The sequence below is a fragment of the Neofelis nebulosa genome, chromosome 2 (genome assembly GCF_028018385.1).
Source record: "Neofelis nebulosa isolate mNeoNeb1 chromosome 2, mNeoNeb1.pri, whole genome shotgun sequence".
Taxonomy (NCBI): Eukaryota; Metazoa; Chordata; class Mammalia; order Carnivora; family Felidae; genus Neofelis; species Neofelis nebulosa.
This window is the reverse complement of record NC_080783.1, coordinates 602,349-624,621: the sequence shown is the minus strand read 5'-3', so window position 1 is coordinate 624,621 and position 22,273 is coordinate 602,349. Positions and strand designations below refer to the sequence as shown.

The 22,273-nt window shown below is 58.9% G+C and overlaps 2 protein-coding genes across 3 annotated transcripts in view; one reads left to right on the top strand and one right to left on the bottom strand.

Annotated features, from left to right (window-relative positions):
- The window catches only part of ANO7 (anoctamin 7), a 28,728-nt gene extending 14,542 nt beyond the window's left edge, over positions 1 to 14,186 (top strand). The window contains exons 11-24 of the mRNA XM_058698594.1: positions 829 to 925; positions 2,032 to 2,175; positions 2,247 to 2,384; positions 3,049 to 3,147; positions 3,239 to 3,341; positions 4,230 to 4,341; positions 4,582 to 4,636; positions 6,249 to 6,346; positions 7,417 to 7,562; positions 8,988 to 9,193; positions 9,273 to 9,415; positions 12,705 to 12,795; positions 13,317 to 13,436; positions 13,568 to 14,186. Of these exons, the coding sequence (XP_058554577.1) occupies positions 829 to 925; positions 2,032 to 2,175; positions 2,247 to 2,384; positions 3,049 to 3,147; positions 3,239 to 3,341; positions 4,230 to 4,341; positions 4,582 to 4,636; positions 6,249 to 6,346; positions 7,417 to 7,562; positions 8,988 to 9,193; positions 9,273 to 9,415; positions 12,705 to 12,795; positions 13,317 to 13,436; positions 13,568 to 13,684 (1,669 nt within the window). The 3' untranslated portion in view covers positions 13,685 to 14,186. The remainder of the gene's footprint in view (positions 1 to 828; positions 926 to 2,031; positions 2,176 to 2,246; positions 2,385 to 3,048; positions 3,148 to 3,238; positions 3,342 to 4,229; positions 4,342 to 4,581; positions 4,637 to 6,248; positions 6,347 to 7,416; positions 7,563 to 8,987; positions 9,194 to 9,272; positions 9,416 to 12,704; positions 12,796 to 13,316; positions 13,437 to 13,567) is intronic.
- Positions 14,187 to 14,188: 2 nt separating this feature from the next.
- HDLBP (high density lipoprotein binding protein) overlaps positions 14,189 to 22,273 on the bottom strand; it is a 74,556-nt gene continuing 66,471 nt past the window's right edge. For both annotated transcript variants that reach the window (XM_058698574.1, XM_058698582.1), the window contains exons 21-28: positions 22,096 to 22,250; positions 21,155 to 21,259; positions 20,844 to 20,978; positions 19,744 to 19,887; positions 17,610 to 17,795; positions 17,006 to 17,122; positions 16,664 to 16,792; positions 14,189 to 16,548 (exon numbers count right to left, since the gene is read on the bottom strand). In XM_058698574.1, coding sequence (XP_058554557.1) covers positions 16,462 to 16,548; positions 16,664 to 16,792; positions 17,006 to 17,122; positions 17,610 to 17,795; positions 19,744 to 19,887; positions 20,844 to 20,978; positions 21,155 to 21,259; positions 22,096 to 22,250 — 1,058 coding nt within the window. In that variant the 3' untranslated portion in view covers positions 14,189 to 16,461. The remainder of the gene's footprint in view (positions 16,549 to 16,663; positions 16,793 to 17,005; positions 17,123 to 17,609; positions 17,796 to 19,743; positions 19,888 to 20,843; positions 20,979 to 21,154; positions 21,260 to 22,095; positions 22,251 to 22,273) is intronic.

The window sequence follows — 22,273 nt, the reverse complement described above, 5'->3', positions numbered from 1 at the left end:
GCAGGTGCCAGGCCCTGTGCAGAGCTGGGGATGGAGGTGAGCACTGAGCGTAACCGTGCCCTCCTGTCGTAGAGGACACCGTGGGCCTGGCTGCAAGGCTGACCGGTGCACGGGTGTGCTCCCGGACTGACACAGGTGCACGGGTGTGCTCCTGGATCGATTTTATTGGTACCGTCGCTTCTTGTGATAGTATAAGCTTTTCTTATCAATAAATGGCCTTGGGTTTTACTTCATTACGGAGCTAAAATTTCAAAAAGTTACCTCAAAAATTACCATTGCATAGGAGCACCTGGGTGGCTCAGTCGGTTGAGCATCCGACTTCGGCTCAGGTCACGATCTCACAGTCCATGAGTTCGAGCCCCGCGTCGGGCTCTGTGCTGACGGCTCGGAGCCTGGAGCTGCTTCGGTTTCTGGGTCTCCCTCGCTTTGCCCCTCCTCTGCTTACTCTCTGTCTCAAAAATAAACGTCAAAAATATTTTTAAAAATTTGCATCGCTTATATCTGAAAGCAATTTTTTATTATTTTTTAATGTTTATTTTTGAGGGGGGACGGGGTAGGGGCACAGAGAGGGGAACCGAGGATCCAAAGGGGGCTCCGTGCTGACAGCACAGAGCCCGACACGGGGCTTAGACCCACGAACCGTGAGATCGTGACCTGAGCCAAAGTGGGACGCTTATCCGACCGAACCACCCAGGCGCCCCTTAAAGCTGCTTTTTAAAGAAATGCTGAGCCTGGCAAAGGCAGCTGGGGGGAGGCAGAGGGCAAGGGCTGGGGCCGGCGCGAGCCTGCTCCCCTAGGGCTCCTGCAGCCTGTCCTTGTGCCCGGAAGGCAGGAGTTGTGTAGCAGCACCGATCACTTTGAGATGTGCCCGCTCTGCCTGGACTGCCCCTTCTGGCTGCTCTCCAGTGCCTGCACCCTGGTCCAGGTACGAGGGTGATGGGGGAGGAGAGGGTCCCGCCTGTCGGTAACACCAGCTCTGGCACCGTTGAAGGCAGGCCCACTGTGGCGACGCCCCAGCTGGAGCCGTGTCAGCTTCAGCTGCATTGTGTTGTTGTGCATAAGTAGCCAAGGTCGCCTGGAAGACTCCCCGCGGCAAACCCCGAAACTTTTGGGGCACAGACAGCCTGAGTGGGAGGAGGGAGGCTCCGTGGGTCCAGGACCCTGTCCGCCCACACGTCGGCACCGCGCACCGCCTGGGCACATGGGCTTTTCCACGGGGACGGCGGCCCTGTGGCCTTGCCTGCATGCCACCCACATTGGACCGGGCGCCCTGGTGCCCAGGATGGACCCGCAGACCAGACACACTTTTGATATACTCCTGGGACCCCGTCGGAATCAGCTTCCTAGGGCCGCTGGCACAGGTGTTCATGCCGAGGGGCTCAAAGCACCAGAACTGTTTTCTCACAGCTCTGGGGGCCCCAAGTCCGAGATCAGCGGCCGCAGGGTTTGGTTTCTTCTGGGGCATCTGCTCCACGGCCCTCTTCCTAGTGTGTGGGGCCGCAGGAGTCTTCGGTGTTGGTTGGCTTGCGTCCCCCAACCTCTGCCCCCGTCTTTCCTGTTTCCCCTTCTTTTCTAAAGCTGTCACGGGGCTTAGGGGCCGTCCCGAGTGCTCCCACCCAGAGGTCCTTACCTTAACTATATGCGCGAAGGCCCTCATTCCAAATGAGGTTACGATCCGTGGTTCCGGGGGGACGTCACAGTTGAACCTATCACCATCCGCCCTCTGGCCCCCAAAACTTCACATCCATCCCGTGTGCCAAATCCACTCGCCCCAACCCAACGTCCCCCAAAGTCTCAGCCCGTAGCAGCGTTGAGGCGGAGTTGGACGTCCCGAGTCCCATTCCCTAAATCGCGGCGATCAGGGGCCACCCCGGGGCGACGCCCTCCCCGTCCGTGGGCCTGCGCGCGGAGAGACGAGCAGGGCGATGGGCAGGCGCAGGAGAGGTGTTGCCTTCCAAAAGGGAGCACTCGGCGGGACGAAGGGGCCACGGGTCCCACGCGAGTCACAGCCGCGCCCGCCCGCGCCCGCAGGCCGGCCGGCTCTTCGACCACGGCGGCACTGTGTTCTTCAGCGTGTTCATGGCGCTGTGGGCCGTGCTGCTGCTGGAGTACTGGAAGCGCCAGAGCGCCACGCTGGCCTACCGCTGGGGCTGCTCGGACTACGAGGACATCGAGGTGGGTCCCCGGGACCGGGGCCGCTCCTCCCCACGCGCGCGGGCCGCCGCTGAACGCGGGCTCCCTTCCAGGAGAGGCCACGGCCCCAGTTCGCCGCCTCGGCCCCCACGACGGCCCTGAACCCCGTCACCGGGGAGGACGAGCCCTACTTCCCGGAGAGGAGCCGCGTGCACCGCGTGCTGGCCGGCTCCACGGTGGTCGTGATGATGGTGAGGGAGCCCCTGCCACCCTGCCCTCCCCTCCCCATCGTGAGCCCTGTGGGGCACCTTTCGTCACCGCTTCTCCCCTCGAGGCTGGGAGCCCGAGGCTTCTTCTGGCACCCACGAGACTCTCGCGGCTCCCCGAAGGCCCCAGAAGGCCTTTGTGTGCCCGGGCTCCAGACAGGGGACCGCGCCCGGGGCCACGCTCGGGGGTCCAGGCTGTAGGAGGCGGTGTGTGCCAGGTGGGGGCTCTGGGAAGGTTTCCCGTGGACGCAGGCCTGGGGCAGCCTTCAAGCGTCCACGGGAAACCTTCCAGGACAGGGGAGCATCCAGCACAGGGGCCCACCCACCCCTGCTCTCCAGCCAGAGGGGCTTCCAGACAGGACCACCTCCCTCTCCCTCCTCTTCCAAGACATTAGCGATCCCCGACGTTCGGTTGCTGAGGGCGCAGGGTGGGGGTAGGAGGGACGGCTCCGTAGCATCGAGTGCCCAGAGCAACGCACGGCGGCCTCTGGCCATCCACGTGGTGCCCACCCTCCATTCTGAATGACCTTCCTCCCCACCCTCCCCCTCTGCCCCCCAACTAGGACGGGCGGGGACCACAGCCAGCTCTAGAGGGCCCTGCAGTGCCAGGCCGCTGCACGGGGACTCACGCACTTGCCTTGCCCCACAGGTGGCCGTGGTGGTCATGTGCCTGGTGTCCATCATCCTGTACCGGGCCATCATGGCCATCCTCGTGTCCAGGTCGAACAACACCCTCCTCGCAGCCTGGGTGAGCCTCCACCGCCCGCTCCTGCTGGGTGGGGTGGAAGGCTCTGGACCACCCCTCCCGCGCGCCACTCTGACCCGCCAGCTCCCCTCAGGCCTCGCGCATCGCCAGCTTCACGGGGTCGGTGGTGAACCTGGTCTTCATCCTCGTCCTCTCCAAGATCTACGTGGCCCTGGCCCGCATCCTGACGAGATGGGGTGAGTGGCCGAGGACGCTGGGCGCTGATCCTGGGACCCGCCCAGCCCTGCCGGCCAGAACTCGACTTTCCGTCCTACCTATGGGCCCTTCTGTCTGAGTGAGGCACCGACGGGGCACGTGGGACCCTGCCCAGGGGCCTCACACATAGCACTGAGTGGGGCCTCCGTGGGCGGAGAAGGGGAGACCCTCACAGCTGAGCTACCCCTCCGGGGCCCGGGACATACCCAGCCCCCTCCACTTTCCTGAGCCCCTTCCCTCTGCTCTGCCCTTCCTGCCCCTCTCTCCATCCCCTCTCTGCCAGCCTCTCTCCTCCTTTCCCTGACCCCCATCTCCTAAGGACAAACGCTAATGAACCAGTCTGTCCGTTCCACACAAACTGCTTACCTGTTGCCAGCCTGGTCTAAGAGAGGGACAGAGGACTCACCTGGGGACGGTGGTGTGGGGACAGCAGTGGGCAGGTGTCCAAGGAGAGGCTCCAGGCGTGGGGACAGCAGGGACGGGCTCTGTTGCCCCGAGTGTTTCTGCAACAGCAGGCTTCGTGCGTCCCCCTTTTCCAGCCACGGGTGTCCCCCTCAATTAACATTGTGTGTCCCCAGCCCCGGACACCTCCACCGCCCAGCCCCCAGGCTCTCTTCTGTCGCTCCAACCCCTTGTGCCCACCTGTGCGCACCGCGGTAACTCAGCGGCGGTACCACCTCCCTTCCCTTCCCCCAGCTCCTCCTCTACCAATGCAATGCTTTTAAGTGACTTTGAAAATGGAAATGTAGGAGTGCCATACTCCACCCCATTCTTGAGTGAGTTTCCTTAAAACATCCGGCAATGCGACCTTCTCCTCCCTCCCTGGCTGGCCTCACGTGGGGGACTGAGCGAGCCCCCCTGTGCCGCAGAAATGCACCGCACGCAGACCAAGTTCGAGGACGCCTTCACCCTCAAGGTGTTCATCTTCCGGTTTGTCAACTTCTACTCCTCCCCCATCTACATCGCCTTCTTCAAGGGCAGGTCAGCACCGCTCCCTCCACCCTACCCTCCTGTTCCCCCCGGTGGCCACTGGGACGCTGTCCAGACGCCCAGGGAAGGGGGCTGTTGGCACAGGAGCCGAGGGTGGGACCGGGGCCAGTCCTGGCCTCGGGCCTCTGAGCAGACTCGGCTTCGGGCCCACCTGGTGTTCCTCCTGTCAGGCGGGCGACGGGGCAGCAGCCCCTCCTCACTCATGGCCTCCGGGCCCCAATTCCCCTCCAGGTTTGTGGGATACCCGGGCAACTATCACACCTTATTTGGGGTCCGCAACGAGGAGGTGAGTGTGTGGGGAGGCCAGCACCCGCCAACGGAGGCGGAGACCCTGGGGCGCGCCTCCTGAGTCTCCAGGGCCTCGGGCCTTCCTGCCCCGCACGACCCCGCACGACCCCGCACGACCCCACACCGCTTGCACGCCTAGTCACGGGTCCTGCTCGTGCCTCCTGTTCCCGTGTGGCTCGGTGCACACCTGAGCCGGGTTCCAGCCCTGGTGAAGGACCCGAACCACCGTGCGGGAGCGGGGGTGCAGGGGCTGCACTCCCTCAGGGGCTCGGTGCCCGTGGCCAGGGCGGCCCTGGCTTCTCCCCGCGGCCAGCCCCAACCCCATTAGCACAGGCTGCTGCGAGCGCCAGGCGTGAACCTGGCGGACGTGGGTTTGGTGCAGGATGAAGCATCGCTATAGTGTGGGGTCCCCCAAGCGGACCCCAAGATAAAAACTCAGGTGCAAGCAATTGTGGGCGTTACCCCAGCAAGCATGTGAGGGGTGGGGGCGGGGCAGGAGAAGGGAGCGTGCCTGTATTTGAGGGAGGGGTCACTGCTATGAGCCCCTGGGTGCGACTCTGTCCTGGACCTTCTGGGACATTGGAGGAAATCTCCAAATGGTCCTCGTGCATCCGGTTCCTCACCAGGGCAAGGCCAAGCACGCCCGAGCCCAGAGGTGCAGACAGCATGAGGGGTGTGCCTGGGACGGTCCACAGGTAGCTTCCGAGCTGGGTCAGGGGACACGGGTGGGGGTCTGATAGCTCCTGCTGAGCTCATCACCTAAAAGACCCGCTTCTCCTTTCTGAGAAAAAGAGGGTCTCCTTCCTTCCCGCAGGTTTGGGCTGTGACCCAACCCAATAGGTGACTGCAAAGTTGCCACCTCTGAGGGACACCCTCCATTTTCCATGAGATGGGAGGAGCTTCCTAGGGACAGGCAACTGGGACCCCGACCTGGGGACACGACTGTGCACGACACGCCGTATCAGTGAAGCAGCATTCAGTTGTCAGTGGGAAAAGTTCCCAACTCAAACTGGCTTAAGCAAAACAGGGAGTGCCACTGGCTCTGGTACCGAACACATTCAGGGCCCCGTGGGCTCAGGTATGGCTGGATCCAGGTGTCTAACCAGTGCCGAGCTGCTTTCCCCATCACTGGCGTGCGCTGAGGCAGGTTCTCCTTACCTGGTGGGGGAGACCCTGCAGTTGGCCTGACACCCTCGAGCTCAGTACCCCTGTGCCGCCTCAGGAGCCACCGTAAGAGCCCCAGCCCAACTCTCACTTGACTCGGGTCACCGATTCGTGGGGCCTACATCTTGAGTCCTCCCTGGAGGCACAGGTTAGGGTTAGCCCCACATAACCCACCTTTGTGTGGGTCCCCAAAGGAAATCTGGGGTGCTATAGGGCAGCACCCCCATCATCTCTATGCACAGTCTGCCAGCTGGATCTGGGGGAGACTGGGGGGTGGTTGCATGAGGTCGAGGAGAGGGAGGGACAGTCTCTGCAGTCCTGGGTGTGCTGTGGCATGTCTGAAAGGGAGGGGACGGCGTGGGAGGGGACGCCTTCGAGGCACAGAGAAGGGTGGCGGAGATGAGGCCGGTCCCTCCCAGAGCTAACCTGAAGCCTTGCTGCCGTAGTGTGCGGCCGGAGGCTGCCTCATCGAGCTGGCACAGGAGCTCCTGGTCATCATGGTGGGCAAGCAGATCATCAACAACGTGCAGGAGATTCTCGTCCCGTGAGCCCCCCCACCCTGCCCTGGGCAGCAGCCAGGGGCCATGGGATTTGGGAGCGTCTGGGAGAGCAGCCCCTGGCCCAGCCCCAGCCCGGAAGAAGAGGTGGAGAAGGCGGGTCCGGGCCCCGCCGGACCTCGATGCCTCATCTGCAAGGGAGGGGGAGGGTGTGCCCCAGCCACCCGCCCCGTGTGGTGTGTGCTTGCCAGGCAGGCTCACGAAGGCCTCTGGCCCTGGGCCGGCTCTGGGGTGGCGGGGAGGCCTGGGTTCCCGGGCCCTGCCCCACCCGTGCTGGCCCATCAGGTGTGCAGCCCACTCTAGCTGGGCCGGGGCATTCTTTAGCATCCCCAGCCTCGAGGCCAGCACCAGAGGGAGCAGCGAGAGGCCCCAGGCTTCAGGTGCCCTGACCAGGGACGACTGGGTTCCGTCTCCCCGGTGCCACCCCACTGGCACCACCGTGGCCCTCCTCAAGGCAACGGGGTGCCCCTCCCAGGCTGGAGCCGACCTGGACTCCCTCCTGTCGGCCCCTGCACACCTGATCTTCCCCCACTAGCTGACTCCCTTTAGCTGTGGGACTGTGACCAATCCACACCCCCCACACCCCTGGGTGTGGCCTTGCTTCTCTGGGCAGTCGGTGCCCTGAAGCTGAATGTGAGATTACAAGGGCAGCGTGTACCTCGGTGCCTGGCGGGGACAGGAGCTGGACACCTGACATTGTGGCAAAGCAACAGACACACCGCCCCCCCTCCCCAAATATGATAGAGCGACACACACGTTTGCCCCCACTGGCACCGCGGTGTCCTTTGTCCCCTCCCGACCTTGACTTAGCGCTCGGAACCTCTCTGCAGTTCCCCAGGGCGCTGTGGGGTGGGGGGTGGGGGCGGTGGGGGGGGAGGTTGCCCCAGGGAGGGGTGGGGGGGATGTAGATGCTCTCAGCCAGTGAGTTCCACAAGATCTTCACCCCTGCCCTCCCTATGGCCCAGGCCCTCCTCCCCCTGCTGCCCCTCACCCACAGAGCAAGCGTGGCCAGGCCTGGGAGAACAAGGGCCATTTTCCTGGATGTCTCCTCCTCTAGGAAGCTACAGGGCTGGTGGCAGAAGTTCCGGCTGCGCTCCAAGAAGAGGAAGGCGGGGGCTTCTGAGGCGGTTGGCCAGGCACCTTGGGAGGCCGACTACGAGCTTCTGCCCTGTGAGGGTCTGTTCGACGAGTACCTCGAAATGGGTAGGAGCCATGTTAGCGGCCACGGCCTCGGCCTCGGCCGGCACCGGGGACGGGGGGGTGGGGGGGGGTGGGGGGGGGTGAGGGGCAGCCATACCCCGAGAGGGGCTCCAGCCTGTGTTCCTCTGGGTACATCTACCTTGAAAGATGATGTGGACGTGGGGACAGAGGGTCCCTGGTGGAGCTGGGCCTGCAAAGGTTCCGGAAGGGAGATTGTGGGGTTTGGAGAGGGCAGATCTTGAAGAAGGATGGCCGAGGGTGGGAAGGGACAGTGCCCTGGGCACGGGGGTTAAGAAGAGGGCCTGGGGGCAGTGGGTGGGGTGCTCCTTAATCTCCCCCAACCCTGGGAAGCATGGGCCAGGGCACATGGAGGGGGTGAGGAGAGGTGCACAAGAGACCGGGCCCTGGGGGCGGGAGGTGGTGGGCTCGAGGAGTTGATTTTCTCGAGAGCTTCGCGACGCCCACACTCTTCACTGGACCCTCAACTGTGCCCTAGCCAGGCGGTGCCCATGCCTGCGGCTCATTCCCCACGTGGGGTGGAGCGCTTTTGGAGGGCAGGGGCTGTGTCTACTGTGGGTAGTGGTCCCCTGCCCGTCCAGGGTCTTACCCAGAGACAAGGGAGGGGAAGCCATCACGGCACACTCCTACTCTAAAGCATCTGAACCCAACACATTGCTCTGAGGTCTCCGGAAGCCAAAGCAAAACGAGTGACAGTGGTGACGTCGTTCTTTGCATAAAAGGGAGCAGGACAGTTCTTGGAGAGTCATGCTTTTTCATAGCATGTGAGTGGGGTTGATGGACCTCATGTGTCCCTATTTCACTGGACAACAGGAAATGGGACCCAATGCTCTCCTTCAGGATTTCACATAAGACCCAGGAACCCCTTTCAGGAACCTGTGGTGGGGGTGGGGGTTGCACCCGGCTGGCTCAGTCTGTGGACCGGCGACTCCTGATCTTGTGAGTTCGAGCCCCGGGTTGGATGCTGAGATTACTGACAAATAAAAAACCTGAAAACAACAAAAGCCATTCCCTAAAGCTCCCCGACCTCCAGAGGGGTGAATGGTGAAGTCGGCTCTGAAATCAGAAGGTTTGTTTCCATCGCTGCACGAGCCCTCAGGGTGTCAGAGCACCCAGGCTGGAGAGTTCCAGAGTCCCTGACCTCAGAGAGCCAGGGGAGGCCCAAGCTCAGCCAGAAAGGCCTGCAGCGCTGTGGGAGCAGTCAGGGGAGAATTCCCGGGGGCGGGGGCTCTGCAGCTGAGTCTCTGATGAGCCGAGCAGGAACAGCAGGTGTCTCCGGAGAGGAGGGCCTGCGAAAGGCTGGCGGGCGGGCAGTGGCACCCCCTGGTGGCAGGCGCGGGTGGCTCTGCTCACCGGCCTAAGCGGGCGGACAGGGCTCACACAGTGCGGGCCGGGGGCCCTCGCCCACAGTGCTGCAGTTCGGCTTCGTCACCATCTTCGTGGCCGCGTGTCCGCTCGCGCCGCTCTTCGCGCTGCTCAACAACTGGGTGGAGGTCCGCCTGGACGCGCGCAAGTTCGTCTGCGAGCACCGGCGCCCGGTGGCCGAGCGCGCGCAGGACATCGGCATCTGGTCCCACATCCTGGCTGGCATCGCGCACCTGGCGGTCGTCAGCAACGTGAGCGCGCGGGCGGGGCGGGGCGGGGGCGCCGGGGCCGCGCGGACGGGCCCGCGCTGACCAGCCGCCCCGCGCCCAGGCCTTCCTGCTGGCCTTCTCGTCCGACTTCCTGCCGCGCGCCTACTACCGGTGGACCCGCGCCCCCGACCTGCGCGGCTTCGTCAACTTCACGCTGGCGCGCGCGCCGCCCGCCTTCGCCTCCGCGCACAACCGCACTTGCAGGTGGGGCCGGGGGCGGGGCCGGGGAGCCGGTGGGGGCGGGGCCCGGAGGCGCAGACCAGCGGCGGGGGGGCGGGGGGAGGGGTGGGGAGGAGGTGAGAGCGCAGGCGGGCGTCTGGGGACACGGGGACCCAGGCGGACTTGGTAGGCAACACTGGGCCCCTGGGGAGGCGCCTGTTACTTCCATTGCCATTCCCTTCACGGGCATAGGTTTATTTCCCGTCTCTTGTTTCTTCTCGGTTTGGGCAATTTCATTTGCAGAAAACTGTGTTCCAGCTACTTATTTTATTTTTGTTATTTTTTAAAATGTTTATTATCTCTGAGAGAGGCAGAGCGCGAGCGGGGGAGGGAGATGCAGAATTCGAATGGGGCTTCAGGGTCTAAGCTGTCAGCACAGAGCCCGATGCGGGGTTGGAACTCATGAACCGCAAGGTCATGACCTGAGGCGAGGTTGGCACTTAACCGTGAGCCACCCAGGGGTCCCTCTTCCAACTGCTTTTAAAAACGGAATGACACAAACTTGTTCATAGTATTCTATGATGATTTGCTTAAGCTCTGTTTTGGTAGTTATCTCATTTTCTTTCCAGATAGAGTTTTCTTTGCTCTTAAAAAGTCAATCTTCTGAACTTGACATCATAGCTCATTTGCTTTCAGTCTTTCATTAAAAAAATTTTTTTTAATGTTTATTTTTGAGAGAGAGAGAGAGAGAGAGAGAGCGCGCATGAGCGGGGGAGGAGCAGAGAGAGGGGGAGACACAGAATCCAAAGCAGGCTCCAGTCCCTGAGTGGTCAGCACAGAGCCTGATGCGGGGCTTGAACCCACGAACCGTGAGATCATGACCTGAGCTGAAGTCGGACGCTTAACCAACTAAGCCACCCAAGCGCCCTTTTCTGTCTTTCATTTTAATAAATGTATTTATGTCTGTAAGTTTACTTGACCCTACCCCTTAAAAGCCTCATTTCGTTGATAATACCTGTCCCTTCACTTCTGAATCTCTTAACTGCAGTTGTTATCCCCCTACTTATCTATGAATTATTTAGAAAAGTTCCCCAGTGTGGAGGTTTTTTGTTTTGTTTTGTTTTTTTTTTTTTTTTTTGTTCTACTTATAAAAAACCATTCTGGTTTAACTGCTTGGTGATCAGAGAACCTGAAGAGTCCATACGATACAAATCTCTCACATTTGTTGTTTTCCTTTATGATCTGCTCACTTGATTTTTGCTGGTTCAAGTGAACTTGAATCTTGTATTATCTGTCTTAAAGTAAGGCTGTCTATAAACCTCTGAGGTAAAGCTTCTTAACTTTCTTGTTTGGATTTTTTCTGCACCCCCCACCTCCCTGCGTTATCAGATTCTGATACAGGTGAAGTAAGAATATTTCCAGGAATGTAGAGTTATCAGTTTCTTCTTGTACTTCTGTCACATCTTGCTTTATGTCTTGTGAGGTTCTTAGTTGCATAAGTTCTTATTTGTGATCTCTTCTTAGTGGATACTTACTTTTTCCATTCATTTTTTTTTTTTTCCTTTTTCTTCTTTTGCTTTCTGGAGGATGACTAGAATTTTTTTTCTTTATGCTCATTTAGAACTGATGGTGTACATTTTTATTCTTTTAGAGATTATCCTTACATTTTTAGCATACATTCTTAACTATATAAACTTTCCTATCAGACTAAAGGAATTCACATGCTTTATCGCCTATTTAGCACCCACCACTCCATCTTATTATTGTTATAGAGTTTTAGTATTAAAAAGTAAAAACATTTCTAGTCATTTGTTCATCATGTCTATATGGTATGTTTTAGTAGCTTCTGTGGCTACGAGGGTTTCTTACGCTTTGCCTTCCCTCCGAATTCACTTTCCTTCTTGCAGAAGTACATCCTTGACTAGCGCTTTGAGGAGTGGTGTGTAGTTGGCAAGCCGTTTTGTATGTTGCCTTTTATATCGGAAAATATCTCTTTGTCCTTCCAATAGCAGGTATACAATTCTCCATTGAGCTATCTTCCCTTAGCTCTTTGGCACTATTACTCTCTTGTGGAAAGCTTTGGTAAGCACAGAAGGTTTTCCTCATTTTCCTTGACTTGTGTTACTAATAGGTCTCTGCCGTCGTAGAGTTTATTTAAAAGTTTCTCACTGGAAATCAGTTATGTGCTTTTGATCTGAAAGGTGATGTCTTTCTTTCTTTAGTTCTGGAAACCTCTCCATTTCGGTTTCTTTTTTTTTTTTCTTCTTTTAATGTTTATTTTTGAGAGAGAGAAAAGTGTGAGCAGTGGAGGGACAGAGAGAGAGAGGGAGACACAGGATCCGGAGCAGGCTCCAGGCTCCGAGCTGTCAGCACAGAGCCCAATGTGGGGTTCGAACTCATGAACCGCGAAACCATGACCTGAGCTGATCGGACACTTAACTGACCGAGCCACCCAGGCGCCCCATGGAAACCTCTCCATTTCATTTTTCAAACAGAGCTGCTCTAACTTTTCTTTGCATTCATTCTCCGCTTCTGGAACTGCTATGTTGGAGCACCTCTGTTCTCCCTTCACGTCCCAAGGGCACTGATATATTTTGCAATCTTTTGACTCTCTGTGTTGCATTCAGGGTGATTTCATATAATCGTCTCCAAGTTCCCAGTCTTTCTTCTGTTGTGTCTGGTTAGGCCACTTATAGTTTATTACATGCATTGAGGATTTTTCCTTCAGTAACTTTTTTTTAATGTTCAAGAATTGTTTCTTCTTCTACAAAGTTGGCCCTAATACTGCTTTCCCTGGAGTGTAGCATGGCAGTTTATGTCAAAATGGAATGCCGAATCTAACCGGAAATACAGGAAGTTGTCGAAGGATGACAAGATGACAAATTGGAAATAGCAAGCTAAACTTAACATCAGCTTATTCTAGTCAGGGAGAGCCATGCTGGACAGGTGTCTGGGCACAGCTGACTGATCTCCGAATGGCAGGTTTTCACAGTGTTGACTAGGTTGACATCACCGTTGGAAGCAGATTCATCATATTATCACATCCATGACATTAACAGGGCATTTGCCACTCTGGGGCCCAGTGCAGGCTGTAGGGAATGGGACAATCCAGCCCATCCATCCCTTTGGAACCCCGGAACCCCAAGAATTAAAGCCGAAGGCACTGTTTAGTACCGTTTAGGAATATTCCCTCCTTCAGGCACTCTCAGGCAAGCCGGGCCCAGAACTACACGATCAGGGAAGGAAAAAGTAGAGAAGCTAAGAAGGGCCCCTGCCAGCTCCTCAGCTGACCCTCAGCCCCAGCTCCCCACACTGAGTTCCGTGTCTCCTGCAGGTATCAGGCTTTCAGGGAAGATGATGGGCAGTATTCTCCAACATACTGGAATCTTCTGGCCATCCGCCTGGCCTTCATCATAGTGTTTGAGGTTAGCCAACTTCCTAGTTCCCGTTGGCTCCCCCGACTGGCTCTCTTGGCCTTAGCAGGACACCCACCCCTCCCCCAGGATGCTTTGCCTAATCCCACCATGTGGGGGGTGTGTGTGTGTGTGTGTGTGTGTGTGTGTGTGTGTGTGTTGGTGGGGGTTGGGGTGGCGAGGTGTGCAACCAAGCTACTACCCGGTCACAGGGCCACTCTCCTGTGCACTGTCGTTTCCCCGTCTTGAAAACTTTATCAACCCCTGCCTGGCCTAGGTTGTGTGGATACTGAACTGCTCTGGGCACTGCTGTGTCCGGGGAGGCCCCACAGGCCATGAGACCTGGGGCAGGTCTCCGTAGCGGTGGCTTCTGCCTCCAGGGCTTTCCTTTCCTGCACTGCTCCTCTCCAGCTCAGCTCAGCTCACACCTGGGGAGCAGGTGTGCACACCTGGCCCCATTGAGGCCACTGCAGGCGTCTGTTTTACCGAGGGGCGGGCGCCCTCCCACCGCTCGTACTATGTCCTGCCCCCAGCATGTGGTGTTCTCCATCGGCCGGATCCTCGACCTCCTGGTACCCGACATTCCTGAGTCCGTGGAGGTCAAGGTGAAGCGAGAGTACTACCTCGCCAAGCAGGCGCTGGCTGAGAATGAGGTGAGACCTTCTGCCCCCCGCTTTACCTTCCCTCATCCACCGGCGGCACGGTGCCCGGCCCAGCACTCTACCTTGGCCTGTGACAGCGTAGCCAGTCCAATCACCCCTCCTGTACCCTTCCCTGGAGACAGGCTCTCTCTGGAACAAACGGAGCAAAGGACAACTACTCCCAGAGCTCAGACAGGAGTTTGGGCCTACAGCCTACACTGCCGGGAGGTGGCCAGGCCTCTCAAGTCCCTTCTCTCTGAGGTCACGGGGGTCACCCCAAGCCAGCAGTCCCACCTGGAGGTGAGGGACTCTGCTGCCCCGGAGATGTCAAAGGCTCACTGCCCTCAGAGGCCACAGCCCACCTTCTGCCCCTTCTTGGCCCAGAGCTGTGATGCCCTCGGTGACCCCGGGCCTCTGCTCATGAGCCCTAGCCCCTCAGGTGCCGGCTGCCGCCCCCCCAACCCCCTGCCCGCAACAGCACCTGGAGCTTCCCCGCCACCTCCCTGCCAGCCCCCAGGGCAGGTGGCCCCGCACCAGAGAAGCTGGCCCCGACACTGTGGCTCAGGGCCCTCCCCACCCCCAGCTCTCTGCACGCAGGGCACAGCTCTATCTCCCATGTGCCACCGGGAGAATCGCACTGGAGACTAGAACTATCTATGGGTCTCTAGTTATCACTCAAAAGCCTGTTGAATTGAAAACACCCTTGGTTCCACAGGACCGAGAACCGACATGCCGCGTGATAAAACGAGTTCTAGCACACTACATCTGGTTTTGGGTTTTATTTTAGAATTTATAAAATTCCAGTGTCATCCATATTCATAAGCCTTTACACATGTTTGCATATAATCTCCAGATTCCAAAATTAAGGCCAAGGGACGGATCATAGCTATGGAAACACATAATATGGAAGACATTCAACAAAGAAAATGGACACGCACACCCCACCCTGCCCAGGGCTGCCCCAGCAGCAGGGGCGGCCACAGGAGACCAGGCCTGGGCAGGGCCACCAACAGTCTTTACCAACAACAACCAAAAACAGAGCACGCAAGATCCCAAACACAGTTCAGGGGAAGGGGGGATTCGTATCTACAACATTTAGCGATAAATGCAGATGTGCAAAAACTTGTGAAAATTTAAAATTTACGTTTGGGGAAGGGCGGGGGACGTCGAAGGATGCCGTAGAAAAGATGAAGGGAAAAGAGGGCTGGGCAGACGCCGAGGGAGCCAGAGGGGCAGGCAGAGGGAAACAAGACGGCCAACGGGAAAGGCTCCAAACCTCATGCAGGTGGAGACGCGGAGGGGCCCGCCCTTCCCAATCAGGCTGCCCGAGAGGGGAGGGGGTGCCTCCCCTTCCTCCGTCTCCTCACAGGCCTACTCTGGGGACACCCAGGCCGCCTGCTGAGGTGAGTGCTCTCTCCTACCCCCGTGGCACGCTCCCACAGATGGGCACGCTGGAGGCTGCCGTGGCAGACGGAAAGCTGGCAGGGGCAGCCGAAGGTACACTTGGGTCGAGCAATTCTCAGTCTGCTTAGAATTTCGGAGTCTGGAGATCACCGGGCTTGAGTTACTGAGTGGAGGGTGAAGGACAGGGGTGCAGGGGCGGCGCAGGGTGTGCGCCAGACACGAGCTGGCCCCCAGGAACTCCAGTATCCCAGGTGGGGTAACCCGACAGGGCCCCATCACCTCCGTGCGGGCAGAGGCAGAGATGGGGAGGCCAGGGGGCCGACACAAAGGGCCATCCTCGTTCCCTCACAATGCGACACACGGGCGCCTCTGTACCGCCCGGGGCCACCTCTCCTCTCCAGAGCTGACCTTCAACAGTCCGCTGGGGGGCAGGGCACGTTGTGGTCAGGCCAAGGCCCGTGGTCCGACACCCACAGTCACCCAGCACACACCTGAGAAAGAGCGGACCCTCCCTCACCAGCACCGGGTCCTCCGGTCCAGGCCAAGTGACCACCTCTCTCTGCCCCAGGACCACGATGCCTGCCTCTCTGAGACAGCTCCCGGGGGCTCACACGCAGCATCCGAGCGTGCGTCAGAGGACAGACAGCCTGGCTGAGCCCCAGCACCGGCTTCCCGCCCCCAGGGCTGCAGCAGACACGCCACCACCAGAAACATCTACGCCGAGAGGCTGAGCGCCAGGGTGGCACCACCCTAAGCACGAAGAGCAGCCACACTGGCTCTGAGGTAGAAAGGAGGACGCTGGACACCTGGCCTGGGGCGAGGGGGCCACAGAGGAGCGGCTAGTCTCTACTGCCACTCTGCGGGCTGCCCCTCTCCCTGTCCCCACGTCTCTCAGGCCACACCAGGCCACCACGACAGCCACGGCTGGCCCAGACGGAGACACGCGGCCCTGCCTTTGGGGTTTGCTCACCACGCTTGGGGGCGGAGACACTTGGGTGCTTTCAGACCCCAACATTTGCGAGGCCAAGACAGCCCAAGCACCCAGTCACCCTGCTGCCACTCTGGTCCCCTCTGGCTCCACCACGGCTCTCCTTTGGGCCCAGGCACTCCCAGTGTGCAAACTGGGTCTCCCTCACCACCCTGTGGTCTGGGCCAAGTGGGCTTTTGGCAGCTGGAAGGTGGACTGCATTCTGTAAGGAGGGTCTGGATGGCAGGCAAAGGGAGGAAAGGAGGTGGGAAAGGAAGAGGGCAAACATTTTGGCTTTTATAAAGTCAAGGAAATTTATTTCCTGAGGTCATGACACAGGAAGTAGACTCCGCCACAGCTGTGGAGCTCTCCTAGCGGAGGCCAGAGCCTTACGGACATGCTGGATGAGCCAGGACGCTTACGGGGAAATGTCCAATTACCTCGGTTAGTGTTCACGACAGTGGAGAGCCGTCCCAGAGCGAAGGTGTCAGGGAGCAGATCCTGAGCGCACGCGGGGTGCTGGCGCGCCTGGCTTCACTGCGAGACCTCGGGGAGGGGGAAGCGTCAACAATTTATGGAGGCTCCAGCCGCCGGGTCAGATTGAGACAAACCATGTGTTGGTGGGGTTTGGGTCAGCAGGCTGGAGAGATTTCTGCTTTTCGATCATTATCGCTTGGGGCCCCATGGCAGGGTCTTGGGGGCCACCTGAGCCCCAAAACTGGGAAATTCTTCAGAGCTGCTCATGTCAGGAGCCTGTAGGGGGGAGAGGGCACAGCCTCAATAAGAGGTCCCGCGTGAGCCGCTTCCCAGCGAGAGGCGAGTGCCGGGGGCGCCCCCACCTCCAACGGCGGGCCTAACAGTGTCTGACCTTCTCGCTGCTGCTGGCGGTCCAGGGAGCGTCCCGCACCACAAAGCCCTTGGATGGCGCCTTGGACTCCTCGTGGGCTGGCGGCTTCATGTACACCTGCAACGCCTCGCTGTCGACCACGTCAGCCAGCTGTGGGCACAGGTGGGGGCGTCAGTCTGCAGCAGGCACACACGACGACCACGCTTGCCTGGTCTCAAGTGTTCAGGGCTCGCTTAGGGGGACACCCTGCAACTGGTGTGCCTCTGGGAGCGGACGCACATACATGGCCTTGCTGCCGCCCTAGGCCGGTTAGTGGCAGGCAGGGTGCCCCAGGCACAGGCCTGCTGCCCACCCATGACTCACGTATTCCTCCTCTAGGTTGAGAATGTGGTCGATGGCCTCCTCCACGTTCTCTGGGAGCCCCGTCACAGTGACGCAGTTGGGATCTGGGGCCCCACTCTGCGGGAAACGAATGTCCACCTGCAAAGACAGCACATGCGGCCGCTGAGGCGTCTGAGGACACTCCATCTGGAGTCTCTGGACCAAAGGGTCATGGTCATGTGTGGCTGAGAATGGTGGACCTCTAGGGAAGTTTTCCCAAATTAACCTTGTGTTCAGGAGCCAAGGTCCTGTATGTCAGAGCTAACACATCACGACAGTGCAGGACCCTGCCGCACCGAGGGAATGCCGTCTCCTCCAGGCCAGTGTGGGACGCTGACCGACGGTGTCGCGTATACGCAGCTGGGACCTCCACATGACCTCACCAACTCAGGGACGGGCACCAGAGCCTCAGAAGTCTCCCGTTCCAGACCCCAAGGGCGGTCAGCAGCCGAGGCAGGAGACCTGTGGTCCCAGGCACTCACTCCCGCGACAGCGTGGGAGCACACACCCTGCTGCACCCACCCCGCTGCACCCACCATGCTTCCAGGACTACACGGCACCCTTCGTGGTGGCGCTGGGGACCCACCTTGAATTCATCCATTATTTTGCGGATGGCTTTTCCACGGGCACCGATGATGCGGGCGTGAACACGGTGGTCCAGCGGGACGTCCTCAGAAACCATCTGTTCAAGCTCACCCACGATTTTCAATATAGCGTCCCGGGCGGCTTCTGTATTCTTTTCATACCCTGTGATGGTTATTTGGTCCTGGGGCTAAGAAAGGAGAGCGCAGTCAGAAGAGGGGATGCCCCTAGAGACCCCAGGCTGGGAGCCTCAAGCCAGCAGATGCAGCTCCACGAGGCGGCAAGAGGCAGTGCTGGCGGAGTGAGGCAGACCTCGGCTTGAGGGGAAACACTGACCCACTCAGGAGAGAAAGAAGATGGGGAAGACCGCCAGAAGCTGATTTAAAACAGGTCAACGATGCCCGTTAGCTCCTGCGCCGCCTCCCCCCAGACGTGTACGGGAAAGGACACGTGGCCACAGAGATGGCTGCGGGCGAGGAGGGTGCTGCGTCAGAGACCACACAGGGCACAGGGAAGGTCGCCTCGGGCCCTGCATCTGGAGGCGTCTCGCTGGAGACAGACCCGCCTGGAGAGAAGGGGCGGGACGCTGCGGCCGCACTGCACAGCCCCAGCATGCCCCTGCGCAGGACTTCCCTCACAGCACACGTGGACGGGTGACAGCACCACGCATGCACAGTGCGAGCAGAGCCAACACAGGACTCAAAGCGAAACGATGACAAAAAAGAAGAAAAAAATCACACACGTAAGCTATATTCTTTAAGACAAAGGAAAAGTTACACCCACGAAAGAACGGAACAACAGAAAAGGACCAGAGAACAAAAACACCTGGAAACAAAAGAGCGGACACTTCGAGATCTGCCCAGAAGAGAGGCCAGAACGAGCCAGGTGGAGGCAGAGCAGCAGCAGGCCCCACGGTGGCAGTGGAGGGGTGGGGGGCAGCGGGCTGTGCCTAGAACCTGCCTGGCGGAGTCCAGGACCCACCAGCAGCTGCGAGCGCTGTGCCAAATGCAGACACAGAACAGACTGCAAACGGAAGCATAATTCTCACAGGAAAATGCTGCGTATCAAAATCACATGGCCGCCCAATCCTACTTGGCTCTGAAACACTAGCCCGAGTGCTTTGAACCCTAAACAATGACTAAAAAAGTCACGTTTCCTTGGGAAAATTAAAGAAAATAGAAGGTAGTGAAGGTGCAGAGTTTAAAGGAGCTCAATTCTCAGGATTCAACATCAAAAATTAAAGTTAAAGGGACGCCTGGCTGGCTCAGTCAGAATAGCAGGCAACTCTTGACCTCAGGGTCGTGAGTTCAAGCCCCACGTTGGGCACAGAACTCACTGAAACAGAACAAAAATCACAAATTAGCGTTAAGAAAGATCAGGAGCATAAACATGTTTGTTAGAAACACAGTGGGAACAGAAGGATGCACCCAGGGAACGCCAGGACCAGGCAGGAGGCGCAGAGGAGAGGTGGGGGCTCCAGAGGGGGCCCTGCAGGCCTGCCTGCCTTTCTGAACTCAGGTTAAGTGTGTGGCTTATAGACTCGGGCTGAGCAGAGGAGGAAGGTGCCGAAACAGGCAGTCTGCCACAGCACGAGAACACGGGGCTGAAAAGGCCAGAGTCTGCAGAGGCATGTTGGGATTTGCTGACCAGAAGGTTCTAGAGAACCATTTCTGGGTGCCTGGCTGTGTACCATGGCCAGAGATGCAGGCGGAGACCAAGGCTCCCACAGTGGGCAGTGCTATGCTGGAAGGGGGCCCTGATGGGAGCGGAGAGGAAGACGGGCTGGGGTGTGATAGGCAGGGGGAGGGTACCCTCTGAAGGACCGCACCTGTGGGTAGCCGGAGCCAAAGCATGCCTACCACGAACAACCAGGCGGGCACGGGAGAAATGTTGCGCACTCACGCGGCAGCCAAGCACAGGGAGACCTCACCCAGCTGGCACAGACCGAGATGGGGCCCCGAAGCCCAAGGCAAACCCAGACCCTCAGAGACCTGCCCCTCTGCGCTCCACCCTCCCCGCCCACCTGGGCAGGCCCTACGCTTGCCCACTCACGGCTCCCAGGTCAGGGTGAGGGTACGAGAGTCCACCTGCCCCAAAGCGTTCCAGCCACAGAGTCTGACCCAAGCCGGCATTCTTACCTGGTTCCCGTCATCCTTATCGGGAAACTGGATGTTCACGTCATGTTCCAAGCGGATCTGAGTAATCACTGCCCCTTTCCTCCCAATAATTTTGGGATGGTATTTGGGGTCCACAGTGACGCTCAGCTTAAAGCTCCTTAAAGCCTGCAGGTGAGACAAGGCTGGAGTTCAGGCTTGGCCTTCACCATGTGCAGCCACATGTTAACCCCACTCTGTCCTCGACCCCAAAGATCTCCTCAGTGACAAAAGCAAGATACACTTTCCCGTTAGCCTCTGTGCACTGCCAGCTGGAGGGCTGACCCGGAACGAGTGTGTACACCCCTCACAAGAGGATCGTTCGGGCGCTGACAAGACTGGCTTCGTGCGTGGTGGGCTCTGAGCTGGCTCTCCAATGAATTTCATGGGGACGTGATGAGGAAGCCTAAACACGTCCTGGGGTCTTTAAAGCCTGGGGTATGAGAGCAGGCCAGAAGGAAGACGGGGCACGAGAGTGCTGAAGGACGGCCGGCCTGGGACATCTACAGCCAGAGGCTAGACCACAGGAACCAGGCTCCAGAGGTCTGCGGACCCTTCGCATCGAGACTCCAGAAGTCCTCCTCCTCATGGGAAGCCCGTTCCCTACAGAATCTCTAGCAGGGCTTCAGAGCCTGTAACACCCAGCCTTGCCGTGCGCTTAGGAAGCCCTTCGAATGCCAGCTCTCCAAAGCAGGGAGATGGGTCCCCAAACCTACTCAAAGCAGGGCAGCTCCGGAGAGAAGGTCCGCGTGGGCATGCTAACACCCACCCTGGACCACACCACTCACATTCGGGGTTCTTTTCTAGCAATAGCTCCCAGGCCTCTCCAACCTTACCTTACCTATCGGGTTGGAGACACCACACGTGGCAGGGTTACTTTGAAAAAAAAAAAAGTGCTAATTAATGGGAAATCTAACTCTGCCCCTGTTACATTGAAGAGAAAAGTGCCACGCTCATAACGCTGTGTCTGATGGAAGGCTCCCCGGGTCGCCAGGTTCCCCTGCAGCCATGTGGCTGAACCGCCTGCAGTGTGGCCGGGGACCGTGGCTCTGGAGGACACCCCTGCGGGCCCGGCTGACACCCACTCGGTCCTCCTGCTCAGCCTGCAGCTCCTTCACTCGCTCCAGCAGCCCAGCCTTGGCCCGGTCCAGATTCGCAGCGAGGCCAGTGATGGCGATGACGTCAGACTGTAGTTCTGGTGCCGGCACGTGGATGTTCACCTGCAGGGGACACAGATCTGATACAGGCGGGGGTCCCGCACAAGAACCGGGGACGGGGCACTGCTACGGGGCACGACCAGGATGAGGCGCACTGCCGAGGGGCTGAGCTGCCAGGGGCCCGTGGGAGGGCTCGCTCCCAACACTGGCTCCTGGGGAAAGACTGCAAATCCCAGTACCTCAAACTCATCCATCATCTTCCGGATACCGCTCCCCTTCTGCCCGATGATGTACCGGTGAAGGTCAAAGGGCACCTCCACTTCGATGGTGACGGGAACCAGTGCCTGCAGAGAAGACAGGGTCGGGCCTGAGAGCAGCTGGCAGGGAGCCAGTGACCCTGTGAGACATTACAGGGCGCTTCCTGGAACCTTCTATGACGTTCTGCCTCAACTGAGAACTTCACCCAGACTTTTAACTCAACAGAAAACACAGGAAGAGAATCCAGAATCCAGTTTTAAGGTTAACGCCACCAGAGCAAACTTTCTGGCCCTCACCCCAAGCCTATGCCCTTAACCGTGGCAAACCTCTTACAGAAACAAAACAAATCGAGGAAAAACAGAGCAACTGGAGAGAGACCAGTGGGGCTCAGGGACAGAAGCTGGCCTCACTGACATCAGGAACAGACTATAGCCAAGCCTGTGTGGGTTGCTGGGTTAACAGCGGGGACACAGGCTCCCCTGCTCTCTCTCTACGCTAGCCCCTGACCACCTCTCCACAACCCCTTCACTTCCACATTCCACTGTTTTTAAGCACCACCTGACACATGACCTGTTTCTGCTTCTTGTCTGTCCACTCCACGTAAGCACTAATCTGCACACCGTGGAACACAGCATTCAGAGCAGCGCCCAACAGGGAGGTGGCTCTCAGGTAGGTGCCCCCCACACAAAAGACTCCTCCTCACAGACCTGAGATGGCAGTGGTTATCACTAGGCCACAGAGGCTACAGATCACGTTGACCCTGCTGTCACTGAAACCTGCCGGTTCCACATACTTGCCCAGCCCCCAGTGCCGGGCTCTGTGCCCGGGTCCGGTCTAGCACAGCCCGCGGTGCAAGCCAAGGTGCTTGGGGCAGCCCCACCGGGACGAGGTCCAGTCACACACTGCATGAGGGCACACCCACCTCGAGGGCTTCCTTGGCGGCCTCGCACTTTTCCTTCCGGCCAGAGATGATGATGATGTCACATCTCCTTGGGGAGCCAGGGTCGGTGTCTTTGGTGTCCCTCCCGTCTCCAGCATCGTCACCGTTCTCCTGGACTTGTGGCTCCACGCTGTGAACTGGGGAGAAGGGCAGGGCAGCT